The sequence below is a fragment of the Pristis pectinata genome, chromosome 6 (genome assembly GCF_009764475.1).
Source record: "Pristis pectinata isolate sPriPec2 chromosome 6, sPriPec2.1.pri, whole genome shotgun sequence".
NCBI classification, from domain to species: Eukaryota; Metazoa; Chordata; class Chondrichthyes; order Rhinopristiformes; family Pristidae; genus Pristis; species Pristis pectinata.
The window spans coordinates 108,267,966-108,283,731 of NC_067410.1; the positions used below are offsets into that span (position 1 = coordinate 108,267,966).

The following is a 15,766-nucleotide window of genomic DNA, read 5'->3' on the forward strand; positions in this document are numbered from 1 at the left end:
TCTTTCCTTAGACATGGGGCCCAAAATTGCTGGCAATACTCCAAATGCGGCCAGACCAGCACCTTATAAAGCCTCAGTAGTATGTCCTTGCTTTTATAGAACATAGAACATTACAGCCCAGCACAGGCCCTTCGGCCCACGATGTTGTGCCGACATTTTATCCTGCTCTCAGATCTATCTAACCCTTCCCTCCCACATAGCCCTCCATTTCTCTGTCATTCATGTGTCTAAGAGTCTCTTAAATGTACCCAATGTATCTGCCTCCACCACCTCTGCCGGCAGTGCATTCCACGCACCCACCACTCTCTGTGTAAAAAAAACTTACCCCTGATATCCCCCCCATACCTTCCTCCAATCATCTTAAAATTATGCCCCCTCGTGTTAGCCATTTTCACTGTGAAAAAGTCTCTGACTGTCCACTCGATCTATGCCTCTTATCATCTTGTACACCTCTATCAAGTCACCTCTCATCCTCCTTCTCTCCAAAGAGAAAAGCCCGAGCTCGCTCAACCTATCCTCATAAGACATGCTCTCCAATCCAGGCAGCATCCTGGTAAATCTCATTTGCACCGTCTCTAAAGCTTCCACATCCTTCCTATAATGAGGCAACCAGAACTGAACACAATACTTCAAGTGTGGTCCAACCAGAGTTTTACAGAGCTGCAACATCACCTCATGACTCCTGAATTCAATACCCGGACTAATGAAGATCAACACACCATATGTCTTCTTTTTTTTCTTTTCCAATCTTTTTATTAATTTTCAAATTAATAAACATAACAGTAGTAATTATACACATGATACAAAGAGATTGGGATTTCAATAATAAGTTAACGTATACAGACGCAAAGAGTAAAATGTGTAATCTGAACCTCCCAATCTCTTGATAATTAAGCATGAAAAATATTTTAAAAGAAATTTGATTATATGAAAAAAAAACCCAAACCAAAAAAAAAAAGAACAATAACAAACCAAATAGTAATAATAAACAAAAACTAACCAAGAACTAAACAAAAGCTGGGCTGTCGTATTTCATCGGTTAAAAGCATTATTATGTCATTAACTCCACTCCTCTATATTCGAATAGAAAGTTATTGGAAAGGATTCAGAAAAGGTCACCTTACATCATGTGAAAATGCTGAATAAATGGGCTCCAAGTTTCTTCAAATTTAACCGAAGACTCAACAGTACCACTCCTAATTTTTTCTAAGTTTAAACATGTTATAGTTTGGGAAAACCATTGGAATGTGGTAGAGGGTTTAGGATTTTTCCATTTAAGTAGAATGGATCTCCTGGCTATTAATGTAAACCATACACCTTCTTAACAATGCTGTCGACTTGCGCGGCAACTTTGAGGGATCTATGGACTTGAACCCCAAGATCCCTCTGTTCCTCCACACTGCTAAGAGTCCTGCCATTAACCTTGTATTCTGCCTTCAAATTCGATCTTCCGAAGTGCATCACTTTACACTTTTCCGGGTTGAACTCCATCTGCCACTTCTCAGCCCAGCTCTGCATCCTATCAATGTCTTGTAATCTACAGCAACCTTCTACACTATCGACAACACCACCAACCTTTGTGTCATCTGCAAACTTACTAACCTACCCTTCCACATCCTCATCCAAGTCATTTATAATGATCCAGTCCTCTTGAAATGAATGCTAACATTGTATTTGCCTTCATCACTACCGACTCAACCTGCAAGTTAACCGTAAGAGAATCCTGAACTAGGATTCCCAAGTCCTGGTGCACCTCAGATTTCTGAATTCTGTCCCCATTTAGATGTGATGGGGGTTTGTGGATGGTACACACTGTAGCCATTGTGAACCAACAGCAGACAGACTGTATGTTTAGCTTGGTTGATGGGGTGCTTTGTCCTGGATGGTGCCGAACTTCCTGGGTGCCGCTGGTAAATTGGATGGTGGAGATAAGTGCAGGACAAGGGATCATAAAGTTAAAGTTGTCCAATCAAACAACATATTAAAAATTACTTTCTCAAGAACCATTTGCATCCTTTTCATTGGGATATTGTTGTATAATTCATTAAGCTTCTAGCTATGCAATCCCTATGTCCTGTCTTTGCAATCTTCATCTCTTTCTTGGCATTCCTCAGAATATATTTTCAAAATTTCCAGTCTGATGTCTTTTCTAAATATTTAACTGTTCTATATCATTTTTCTTAACTCTTTTTGCCTTCAGTAAGTAGATCTTGGAGCAGAGTTTTTCCCAGTGCAGAATTAGTTAACTCATCTGTGTTAAGTTCCATGGGTTTTGTTCAGGTTTACAATTCAAAAATACAGTGAAGTTTAATGCGGAAGTTTTAATTCATCATCGATAAGTAGCGCATGACGTAACACGTCAAAGTCCGTGGGCAACTTGCCATCTAGGTTCAGGTCTAATGGTTCGGGTCCCAAAGCGAAATACTGCAGATGCTGAAAATCTGAAATAAAAACAGTAACTGTTGGATATACTCAGGTAGCACCTGTGGTGATCGAAAGAGAGTAAATATTTTGGGTCCATGACCCTTCCTCAGAACTGGGAAGTTAGAAATGGAACAAGTTTAAAGTTACGCGTGATATACTTCAATAAAGTTGTGCCAAAGAGTTTACCCCCAACACTCTACTTCTAGGCTAAAGCAATCAGGCAGAGAATTGGATACCCATCAGACATCAAGGACAATGCCAAACTGGATGCCGAATATAAAGACGTAAGTAACTGATTCATTTGTTTTTGAGGAAAATAATTTCGACAATGTGTACAAAGTTCCTATCAAAGTTCAAAATCCTACTGTGCTGTAGAGTTCTGTTATATAAGAATCAGAATCTGAATCAGGTTTATTATCACTGAATTTATGACATGAAATGTGTTGTTTTGCGGCAGCAGTACAGAGCAAAGACATAAAAATTACTATTACAAAATTACAAAATAAATAAATAGTGCAAACAAAAGGAATAATGAGGTGGTGTTCATGGGTTCATGGACCGTTCATATATCTGATGTCAGAGGGGAAGAAGCTGTTCCTAAATCGTTGATTGTGGGTCTTCAGGCTCCTGTACCTCCTCCCCGATGGTAGTAACGAGAAGAGGGCATGTCCCGGATGGTGAGGATCCTTAGTGCTGGATGGCGCTTCCTTGAGGCACTGCCTCTTGAAGATGTCCTCGATGATGGGGGTGGTTGTGCCCGTGATGGGGCTGGCTGAGTTACGGAGTTCTACAGCACAGAAACAGACTCTTCGTCCCACCATGTCCATGGAACGCTAACTCTTGTTTCTGTCTCCACAGACACTGGCAGCCCTCCTGACTATTTCTGGTACTTCCTGCTTAATCTTATAAGAAATAAAAGCAGGAAAAAAGCAGGAATACTCAGGAAGGCAACCAGAATCTGTGGAGAAAGGAACAAGAGATAGTGTTTCATCGACATGGTGGGCTGAAGGGCCTGTTTCTCTGCTGTAGGACTCTGTGACTATGTGTAACTCCAGCAGAATGTGGTACAGACAGAACATCTGCAGCCTTGGGTAGTGTCTTAATACCGGAAGAGTAACTCAGTATGTTTTCTACAGGTGAGGTCCCGGTTTAATGGAATAAATCTTCCCCAGTGTCCACTAGCAATTGCAGATGCCATTGTAGGCCAGCAGTACCTCCCTCCCACTTGACAACAGCACCAACATGTCTTCATCTACACCACAAGCCCCTCCCTTCCCACACACACGCAATAGTTTCTGATTTTATATTAGAAGCATCCCCGAAAGCTTAGCTGGCATAGTAGTCCTGGAATAATATTAAAATTTTCTTTCATATGACATCTTTCTCAACTTAAAACTATCCCAAATCACTCACAGGTCCCACAACAGCAGTGACGTAAATGGACAGAAACTCTAACCTTTCTATTCAGGATGAACCTAGATGAGGTCCCTTGCTCTTGCGATTACTGTGATGGGATATTTTGTATGGGGTGGCGCAGTGGTGCAGCTGGTAAGATAAGATAAGATTTCTTTATTAGTCACATGTACGTCGAAACACACAGTGAAATGCATCCTTGTGCGTAGAATGTGCTGGGGGCAACCCACATGCGTCGCCATGTTTCCGGCGCCAACATAGCATGCCCACAACTTCCTAACCTATACGTCTTTGGAATGTGGGAGGAAACCAGAGCACCCGGAGGAAACCCACACAGACACGGGGTGAATGTACAAACTCCTTACAGACAGCAGCCAGAATTGAACCCAGGTCTCTGGTGCTGTAATAGCTTTACGCTAACCGCTACACTACCGTGCCTGCCTGAGGTACCGTGCACTACCGTGTGTGAGATAGACCTGCTGCCTCACAGTTCCAGCCACCCGGGTTCGATACTGATACTCCGGTGCTGCCTGTGTGGAGTTCGCACATTCTCCCCATGACTGAATGGGTTTCTCGCCGGGTGCTCCGGTTTCCTCCCACAAGGACGTGCGGGTTTGTGGGTTAATTGGTTGCTGTAAGTTACTCCTAATGTGTAGAGGAGTGGTGGAATCTGGGGGGGAGCTGATGGGAATGTGGGGAGGCTCCAATGCACAGGATCGAATGAGGTTGCAGAGGGTTGTAGACTCAGCCAGCTCCATCACAGACACAACCCTCCCCACCATCGAGGATATCTTCAGTAGGCAGTGCCTCAAGGAGACGGCATCCATCATTAAGGACCCTCACCATCCGGGACATGCCCTCTTCTCATTACTGCCATCGGGGAAGAGGTACAGGAGCCTGAAGACCCACACTCAACATTTCAGGTGCAGCTTCTTCCCCTCCGATCGGATTCCTGAACGGTCCATGAAACCATGAACACTACCTTGTTATTGCTCTATTGCACTATTATTTATTTATTTTCTGTCACTGATCGTAGTTTTTATGTCTTGCACTGTCCTGCTGCCACAAAACAGCAAATTTCACGGCATATGTCAGTGATAATAAACCTGATTCTGATAAAATGGGATTAGTGTAAATGAGTGGTTGATATTTGGGGTAGGCTCAGTGGACTGAAGGAACTGTTTCCATGCTGTAACCATCTATGACTCTTTTGGCCAGGATATTAGGGATAACTCCCCCTAATCTCCTCGGTAATAATATCATCGGATCCTTGCATCCACTTGGCAGAGGAGTTTTATGGCTCATTTGAAAGGTAGCGTCACCGTCAGTGTAGCACTCCCAGGAGCTTCAGCCTAGTGCTCCCATCTTCTGAGTTGGGAATTAAACCTACCACCTTTTGACTTTGAGGCAACTACTGTGGCTAGCACCATGGAGGGACAACAGAAGCTCAGCAAGGCAGAATTATAAACCAGAAGCAGTAAGAGATACCGATACAAGGGACCTTTCTGAATGGGTTGTGAAGGCCTTGCTCGGAGCAAATGCCAGGACCTTTTTTGAGCAGAATACATAACCAACAGCACAAATGGATTGATCCGAGGGGTGGTTGAAGCCAGGAAACCACCCTGATGGAACAATGGTGTTGATTCTATAATGGGATTGTGCCATTTAGCCTTCAGGAAATATTTGCTTCAAGGAATCAATGGGCTTTTCATCAGACTCATCTTGTGAACTTGCAAATGACTCGGGGAATGAGGATTCTTTGTCTTATGATGTTAATGGATAATACAAACTTCTTTGACTGCTTTTAACTCTTCAATGCTTCCACTAGCTTTCATTAATCCCTGTTGGCGTTGGTTAAACTGATATTAGTTGGGATAGAGGTGTACAAATTCATCGGTTGAAACATGAAAGATTGGATGGACAATGGTCAAAATTATTGATAGCAACACATACAGAATGCTGGAGGAATTCTGCAGGTCAGGCAGCATCCATGGAGGGAAATAAGCAGTCAACGTTTCAGGCCGAGACCCTTCACCAGGACTGGAAAGGAAGAGGGCAGAAGCCAGAATAAGAAGGTCGGGGGAGGGGGAGGAGCACAGGCAGGCAGGAGAGAGGTGAGTTCAGGTGAGGGGGGAAGGTAGCAGGGTGGGGATGGGAGATGGAGAGGGGGAGAGATGTAATAAGCTGAGAGGTAATAGGTAGAAGAGGTAAAGGGCTGAAGAAGGAGGAATCCGGTAGAAGAGGGCAATGGACCATGGAATAAAGGGAAGGAGGTGGGGAATAGATGGGCAGGTCAGGAGGGCAGGGGAAGAGGAAAGAGAAGGGGAGAGGGGGCCGCAGAAATGAGGGAAGACGTAAGAAAAGAAAAGGGGGCAGAAGAGGGGAGGGGTTACTAGAAGTTAGAGGAATCGATGTAGAGGCCGTCAGGTTGGAGACTCCCAAGGTGAAATATGAGGTGTTGTTCCTCCAACCCACATCTGGCCTCAACATGATAGATGGGTTACTATCCTATGAGGAATGACATCTCACCAGTGGCCTTTCTGCATGCATGGGTGGACTCAGGGATTTGTATCTTCAACTGCCTAGTCCCTTACAAAATTCCCTTGCAAAATCCACCCCCTCTCTCCCTTGTCTCCTCCATGACACATAAACAGAAGCAACTGCAGGAACTTCACATTGGAAAAGTCTCATCAACAAACCTGCACCCTCTCTGCTCTGTGACTGTACTTAGCATCATTTAGTTGCTTTTGTGTTCTTTGCTGTATTTATTGTTGTATTTATTATTACAATGTGTTAACTCTGTGAGCTGCACACAAGCAAGGAGCTTCATTGCACTTGATGTATACGACAATAAACTAATCTGAATCTGAATCTGAATCTGCATCAATAGATTACTCTGTCTGTACCAAGCAGATCCAGTGAGCTGGATGAGAAAAGGGATGTACGATGATAATCACTTGTGTTTTCTTTCTCCTTCAGCTGAATTTCGTCGTTGACGAATACTTCAGCAACATTCTTCAAAATCTGCAGCAGGGACAAATAAAGAACCTGAAAAAACTCAGAGAAAAAGTTGAAAAAGAAGCGTACGTTTTCCTTTATTTATTTCTCCCTTCACCGTCAGCTATTTCGTCTTCCTGAAGTGCCAGTGGTAGGCGGGCAGTGATCAGAAGACATGGATTTAAACTAAATGAGAAACCAGCTAGAAGGGAGATGATAATTTTTTTCATGCATTGGGCTGTTATGCTGGTAGAAGAAGATTGACTATTAATTTTTACAAGGGGAAAAGGAGACATTTGTAGAGCAAAGAGGAAGGATTAGTGGAATGGGAAAGCTCTTTCAAGTTCAGTTCTGGTCACCTCACTATAGAAAGGATGTGGAAGCTTTAGAGAGGGTCCAGAGGAGATTTACCAGGATGTTGCCTGGATTGGAGAGCATGTCTTATGAGGATAGGTTGAGCGAGCTAGGGCTTTTCTCTTTGGAGAGAAGGAGGATGAGAGGTGACTTGATAGAGGTGTACAAGATGACAAGAGGCATAGATCGAGTGGACAGTCAGAGACTTTTTCCCAGGACGACAATGGCCAACACGAGGGGACATCATTTTAAGGTGATTGGAGGAAGGTAGAAGGGGGAAATCTTTTACACAGAGAGTGGTGAGTGCGTGGAACACACTGCCGGCAGAGGTTGTGGGGGCAGATACATTAGGGACATTGAAGAGACTCTTAGATAGACACATGAATGACAGTAAAATAGGGGACTACGTGGGAGAGCAGGATAAAATGTTGGCACAACATTGTGGGCCGAAGGGCCTGTACTGTGCTGTAGTGTTCTATGTTCTATGTTCTGCCACAATGGGAAAAACAATCTTCAATACCGTCCAGTTCTAGGATGATTCTGATCTTTTGCACGACATTGACCAATGACTCACGCAGTCCATCTCGGTGGTGATCACTTGAACGACTTTGAACAATGTATGATAGTACGAGGCAAAGGGAGCAAAGCTACAATTTAATAGTAACCTCATGAAATTGCTGAATCATATAAAATCAGGGTGAGATTAGAAACTTTTCTTGGGCTGTGAGTTGTTACAATGCAGAATTCACACAGAACATAGAACAGTACAGCACAGGAACGTGATGTCAGCATCGAACTGAATGTCTTCTGCCTGCACAAGATCCATATCCTTCCATTCCCTGCATTTTCATGTGCCTATCTAATAGCATCTTACATGCCACTATTGTATCTGCTTCCACCACCCCCGGCAGCCCATTCCAGGAACCCACCACTCTCTAGGTAAAAAACTTGCCCCGCACATCTCCTTTGAACCTTCCCCCTCTCGCCTTAAGTGCATGTCCTCCAGTATTTAACATTACCACCATAGGGAAAAGACTCTGTCTGTCTACTCTATCTATGTCTCTTATAATTTTATAAACTTCTATCAGGTCTCTCCTCAGCCTCCAATGCTCCAGAGAAAACAACCCAAGTTTGTCCGTCCTCTGCTTATAGCACATGCCCTCTAATCCAGGCAGCATCCTGGTGAACTTCTTCTGCACCCTCTCCAAACCTTCCACATCCTTCCTGTAATGGGGTGATCAGAATTGCGCACAATACTCCAAGTGCAGCCTAACTGAAGTTTCATGCAGCTGCAACGTGACTTCCTTACTCTTTTATACGCAGTGCCCCAACCAATGAAGGCAGAATTCACTAACTGAAAAGGTAGTGGAAAGAGCTTCAGTATTAACTTTCAGCAGGGAATTGGATAGACATCATTGGTAGGATGGTGAAGAACAGAGGTTTTTGAGGACATTTTAGTGATATTATGCACTGCAGGCATTGAGCGACCTCAATTTTTTTTCTAATAGTGCTCGTTTCCATAACACACAGCTTTGGGTTTTCTGACGACTATTACAAGAATAAGTTATCACAGTCAGATAGGGGGGAAGAACCAGTGAGACATAAACTTGTCAACAACAGAATCAGAGCCAGAATCAGGTTTATTATCAGAGAAACAAAGGACCGCAGATGCTGGATTCTAAATGAAAATTACTGTGATGCTGGAGGAACTCAGCAGGTCAGGCAGCATCCGTGGAGAAAAGCAGGCAGTCAACGTTTCGGGTCAGGACCCTTCCTCAGGATTGAAGATAGGAAAAGGGGAAGCCCAATATATAGGAGGGAAAAGCAGAGCAGTGATAGGTGGACAAAAGAGGGGAGGTGAGGTGGGCACAGGGTGGTGATAGGTAGATGTAGGTAAGAGATAGTGATAGGCAGGTGTAGGGGAGGAGGGGAGAGCAGATCCACCGGGGGATGGGTCAAAGGTAAGGAGAGAAAGGAGAAAAAAAAGGTAGAAAGAAAGAGGCTAGGAAAGGGAAGAGAAGAAGCATGGTTTGGGGGGAGGTTGTGGTATCACTGACTTACATGTCGTGAAATTTGTTGTTTTGCAGCAGCAGTACAGTGCAAAGACATAAAAATATGATAAATTACAAAAATAAATAAATAGAGCAAAAGAAAGGAATAACAAGGTAGTGTTCATGGATAGTTCAGAAATCTGATGGAGGAGGGGAAGAAGCTGTTCCTGAATCTTTGAGTGTGGGTCTTCGGGCTCCTGTACCTCCTCCCCGATGACAGTAACAAGAAGAGGGCATGTCCTGAACAGTGAGGGTCCTTAGTGATGGATGCCGCCTTCTTGAGGCACCGCCTCTTGAAGATGTCCTCGACGGTGGGGAGGGTTGTGCCCATGATGGAGCTGGCTGAGTCTACAACCCTCTGCAGCCTCTTGCCATCCTTTGCATTGGAGCCTCCATACCAGGCTGTGATGCAATCAGTCAGAATGCTCTCCACCGTACATCAATAGAAATTTGTAAGAGTCTCTGGCGACATACTGAATCTGCTCAAATTCCTCATGAACACCATGGGTTACTGATTCACCACTGACCACCAGTCATGTAACGGCCGCTACAAGTTCAACTACACTTCCGAAATTTGGTTGCATTGAAGTCGATGACTTTCAGAAGCCAAGTGCAGGATGTCCTTATCCACTAGAAAGTCACAGAAAATCTCTGCTTTTGAAAACATGGCAAAACCGCACCACGGCATTTTTGCTAGCATTTTTGACCAGCATACAAAACATTTGTGGTGAGGGCAAGCGTCCCATGATACAGCCTCTCTGAAGCTCCCTGCTGATTTAGAGTTGTTCAGTTTTCAACACAGATGGCAGCTGCTTCACAGCTCCAGACATCCCATGTTCAATCCTGACCTTGGGTTCTGTCTGCGCAGAGCTTGCACGTTCTCCCTGTAACGGCGCACGTTCACTCTGGGTGCTCCAGTTTCCTCCCACATCCAAAAGACGTGTGGGCTGGTAGGGTAATCGGCCACTTTAAATTGCCCCTGGTGTGTGGGTGAGGGGTAGAATCTGGGTGGAGTTGACACCAATGTGGGGAGAATAAAATAAGATCAGTGTAAGTGGGTGCTCAATGGCTAGCACTGACGTGGTGGGCTGAAGGGTCTGTTTCCAAGCTGTGCACTTGTGTGCAGGGATTGCTTGCTATTGTGATTCCTGATGGACAGGCAAGGTTAATATTGTCCTCTCTGTTTCTTCGAATTCCCTGATCAGTGCCCTCTAAGTAAACAACCTGTTGCCATATCACCCAGGAGCTGGAAGAGACAGCCTTCAACTTCACCAAATAAAATCGCTTGCCGTAGGTGACCTGATTGCAACGTTTTTGTTTCACACCTATCACCTCTCTGTTTGGCTTGCCTGTACTTTATGGAATGGAGTCTGGATGTATAGTGGCAGGGAAGGGGGCACTGAGCTCAAGATGCCCATGAAACACTTGGCCCATTTTCCAGCTGAGGAGGTGACGTTCCAATGGAAGCCAAAGGAGATGGGGGAAGAATCAAGTTAATTTTTATCTTGGTTTGTTTTGCAGGTGGATTTCGGGAGCTGCTGTGGTAAATGCCTTCTACTCTTCAAGCAGAAATCAGATCGGTAAAACTTTTCATTAAACCTTCCTGTTTTCAGGATTAATGTCATATTACTTTCTGTTTGGGTTATGCAGTCCTGTAATGTTTCCAAGTACTACTTAAACTGCACATGTGGAGGCTTTGGAAAGGGTGCCGAAGAGGTTCACCAGGATGCTGCCTGGATTAGAGGGTATGAGCTATAAGGAGAGGTTGGACAAACTTTGGTTGTTTTCTCTGGAGTGTCGGAGGCTGAGGGGAGACCTGATAGAAGTTTATAAAATTATGAGGGGCATCGATAGGGTAGACAGTCAGAATCTTTTTCCGAGGGTAGAAAAGTCAAACACTAGAGGACATGCATTTAAAGTGAGAGGGGGGAAAGTTTAAAGGAGATGTGTGGGCCAAGTTTTTCACACAGTGAGTGGTGGGTGCCTGGGACGGGCTGCCAGCGGTAGTGGTGGGAGCAAACGCAATAGTGGTGTTTAAGAGGCTTTTAGAAAGGCATATGAATATGCAGGGAATGGAGGGATATGGATCATATGCAGGCAGATGAGATTTAGTTTAATTTGGCATAGTGTTCGGCACAGACAATGTGGGCTGAAGGCCCTGTTCCTGTGCTATACTGTTCTATGTTCTATGACATGCCCAACACTGATGTCCAAGGTTCTGGGTTTTAATATATTGACTAATTGGTTGTTTTGTTTTAAGGAAGGCACTTGTCAGGAAACTATCACTCTTGAATCATAAAAGAAAAGTGGTGTCTTCATTTACAATTATTTAGAGCTATTAATTCCCTGCTCATTGGTACTTATGACAACAGTGAGTTCCATGTTCAAACCACTCTCTGAGTAAAGGCGTTTCTCCTGAATTCCCCACTGAAAACATTAATGACCACTCTGCAATAATTGCCCCAATTCTTGGCTCGCCTGCTGGTGGAAACATCTCACCTCTATCAAACCACTTCTGTGAGATTCTCACTCTCCATGAAAAACTCTCAATTAGCTCTTGCCTCATCCTTGGAGGCAGAGCCTAGTAAGTTCCTCAGTTTTGGGTTCCAAATAGCAAAAATATCAATGGGTTTCATCCAATTGCTCAAAAGACTATTCAGCAATGGAAACATGCACTGTGCTCGTTCGGCTGAGATCTGCACTTCCAGGATTTCCCTGATCCCCACTCACATAACAAATCCCACATGTTACTCCATTGAAGATATTCCCCAAGCACCATTGTCAGAGCTGGATTCTCTCATAAAACCAAGGAAGAGATAAGTACGAACCTTTGGTTACAGCCAGCTGTTCCCCCGCCCTGAGCATAACCCACAAAGAATGTTTCTCAATTGATTACTTTATGGTCTGGGCTTGGATTGATTTATTGTAGTCATAGAATTCAACAAGGCTCTGGGAAGCAAATATGTTATCAATAGCAATCTGGAAAGGATTGGGTACTTACGGCTACTGGCTGGTTTTAATGAAGGATAGTCAAATTACATAGTTTTCAACAAATATATATCCCTTTAAGGTTCAGACAAAAAAAAAACAGGAAAAGCAGTCCAGAAAAGGCTAAGAGAATTTAAAGATAACACCAGGTCAAAGGAAAAGTGCTGCAAGAAGGATCAGTGAGCCCAGGGGTTTGGTAAAATTTTCAGAATTCAGCAAAGGAGGACCAAGAAATTGATTAGGAAAGGCAAAATAGAATATGGAAGTAATCTAGCAAGAAAGGCAAAAGCAGGCTGTAAAATCTTCTGCAGATGTTTAAAAAGGGGAAGAAGGAAATGGCAGAGAAATTAAACTAATACTTTGAAGAAGACACAATAAACCGCCTGGAAGTGGTGGAGAACAGCAGATCTGAAGAAATAAGGTGAACAAGTTAAAAGTACTGGAGAGATTAATAGGACCAAAAGGATGTGATAACCTGTGTTTCAGTTCTTTAAATACCAGGACGATGGAGATGGTGGGTGTAATAGTTGTCATGAGAGAACCAGAGAGTTGAACAGCAAGGAAATGGACCCTTCAGCCCACCACATCCATACCAACCCTTTTACCATCTACACTTATCCCATTTGCCTGCATTAGGACCATATCCTATGCCTTGCCTACTTAGGTGTCTGTCTAAATGCCTCACCTTCCAAAATTTAACTGAGTCTTGGTGACCTCCCATGAGTTGGGAGGTTGCAAATGTAAGCCGTGATTTCAGAAGAAAGAGACAGAGAAAATGAAGAGCTACAGACTATTTAGCGTAACAATAGTAGAAAGAAAAATGCTGGACTTTGTTATTAAGAAAATGATAATAGGGTCCATTGAAATTAAAAATAAAATTTTGAAAGTCAACATGGATTTATGAAAGGAAAATCATATTTGGCAAGTCTGTTAGAACTTCTTGAGTTGTAGCTTCCAGAATGAGTAAAGGAATAAGCGTGGATCTGGTACATTTGGACTTTCAAGACCATAAGATATAGGAGCAGAATTAGGCCATTTGGCCCATCGAGTCTGCTCCGCCATTCAATCATGGCCGATTTTTTTTCAGCTCCGTTCTTCCAACCTCTCCCTGTAACCCTTAACCACCTTACCAATCAAGAACCTATCAACCTCTGCCTTAAATAAACACAATGACTTGGCCTCCACAGCCCTCTGTGGCAATGAATTCCACAGATTCACCATCCTCTGGCTAAAGAAATTCCTCCTCATTTCAGTTTTAAAGTAACGCCTCTTTATTCTGAGGCTGTGTCCTCAGATCCTAGACTCTCCTACTAATGGAAACATTCTCTCCACATCCATTCTATCCAGGCCTTTCAGTATCCGGTGGGTTTCAATGAGATCCCCCCTCATCCTTCTGAGCGCCATCAAGGACAGGCCCAGAAACATCAAACTCTCCTCAAGTATTAAACCATTCATTCCTGGGATCATTTTTGTGAACCTCCTCTGGACCGTCTCCAGGGCCAGCACATCTTTCCTTAGATATAGAACATAGAACATTACAGCACAGTACAGGCACTTTGGCCCACAATGTTGTGCCAACATTTTATCCTGCTCTAAGATCTATCTAACCCTTCCCTCCCACGTAGCCCGCCATTTCTCTATCATTCATATGGCTGTCTAAGAGTCTCTTAAATGTATCTGCCCCCACAACCTCTGTTGGCCGTGTGTTCCATGCACCCACCACCCTCTGTGTAAAAAACTTACCCCTGACATCCCCCTTGTATCTTCCTCTAATCACCTTAAAATTATGTCCCCTCATGTTAGCCATTATCACCCTGGGGAAAAATGTGGGGTCCAAAATTACTCATAATATTTAAAATGTGTCTGACCAGTGCCTTATAACATGCTACACTAGATATTATTAATCAAATTAAAGCACCTGGGATTCGGGCAGCACATGATTGAGAATTGGTTAACAAATAAAGAACAGAAAGTAGGAATAAATGGGTCATTTTCAATGGGACCATCTATCAGGTGAGATCTTAAATGAATATTTCTCAACTGTGGAGAAGGTCATGGAAGCTCAGGAATTTAGGGAAGACAATAATAGCGAGAAACAAAGGACTGCAGATGCTGGAATCTAGATGAAAAACACTATGATGCTGGAGGAGCTCAGCAGGCCAGGCAGACAATAGTGGTGTCTTGAACATTATTCACATTAGAAAAGAGGAGGTGGTTGCAGTCTTAAAGCACCTAAAGGTGGATAAATCTTTGGGGCCTGACCAAATATATCACCTAATTAACAATATTCAGTGAGCCAATTGCATTTTTGGCTAGTGGGGTGCCTTAGGGATCAGTGCTAGTATTCACAATGTACTTCAATGACTTAGGGACCAAGTGTAAAATATCCAAGTTTGCTGATGATGTAAAGCTGGGTGTCAATCTGGGTTGTGAGGACCAGACTTCATGGGAATGTAGACAGGCAAAGTGAACGGATAAAGACTTAGTGGATGGAATATAGTTTGGGAAAATGTGAGATCATCCATTTTGACACAGAGAAGAGCATATTTAACTAGTTAGAGAATGAAAAATGCTGGTGTGATTGGTACATAGAACATAGAACAGTTAGGCACAGAACAGGCCCTTCAGCCCACAATGTTGTACCGACATAACTATTCCCTCCTACCTACAGAATGCCCATATCCCTCTATTTTTCTCGCATTAATTTGTGAGGAATGCGAATGGTTTATTGTTTTTTTATTGTCACATGTACCAAGCTACCGTGAAAAGGTTTGTTTTGCATGCCATCCACACATATCATTTCAAACCTATATCGAGGTAGTACAAAGGGAAAAGCAATAACAGAATGCAGAATTAAGTGTTACAGAGAAAGTGGAGTGCAGGTAGACAAAGTGCAAGGCCATGATGAGGTAGGTTGTGAGATCAAGAGTTCATCTTCAATGTACAAGAGGTCCATTCAAGAGTCTTATAACAGCGGGATAGAAGCTGTCCTTGAGCCTGGTGGTACGTGCTTTCAAGCTTTTGTATCTCCTGCCTGATGGAAGGGGAGGAAGAAGAGAGAATGTCCGGGGTGGGAAGGGTCTTTGACTGCTTCCCTGAGGCAGCAGGAAGTGTGTTTAGAAGGAACTGGGTGTCCTTGTACACCAATCACTGAAACTGAACATGCAAGCAAGGCAAAACAATATGTTGACCTTTATTGGCTTCCTGGGTTAATATAGGGCCCCAGTGAAACTCCAGTAATAATATTCTCCACAGGTCTCTCTACCAAAGGAAGGATGTGCTTATGATAGAGGGAGTGCATCAGATTGATTTCAGAGATGGGGTGTCTGTCCTGGGAGGGGAGATTGACCAGACTGGGCCTACACTCGGTTGAGACTGGAAGAACAAGAGCTGATTGAAGGGTTCGGAATTCTTACAGGGCTTGAGAGAGCAAATGAGGGATGATATTTCCCCTACTGGAATGCCGAGAACGAGGGTAACCGTCTCAAAGTAAGGAGTTAGGCATTCAGGACAGAGACCGGAAGAAATTTCCTCACCCT

At 43.7% G+C, this 15,766-nt stretch overlaps 1 protein-coding gene across 1 annotated transcript in view; it reads left to right on the plus strand.

Annotated features, from left to right (window-relative positions):
- The window catches only part of LOC127571382 (neprilysin-like), a 222,825-nt gene that overhangs the window by 175,223 nt on the left and 31,836 nt on the right, over window positions 1-15,766 (plus strand). Inside the window, 3 exon segments of the mRNA XM_052017696.1 lie at window positions 2,631-2,708; window positions 6,817-6,920; window positions 10,761-10,819. Of these exon segments, the coding sequence (XP_051873656.1) occupies window positions 2,631-2,708; window positions 6,817-6,920; window positions 10,761-10,819 (241 nt within the window).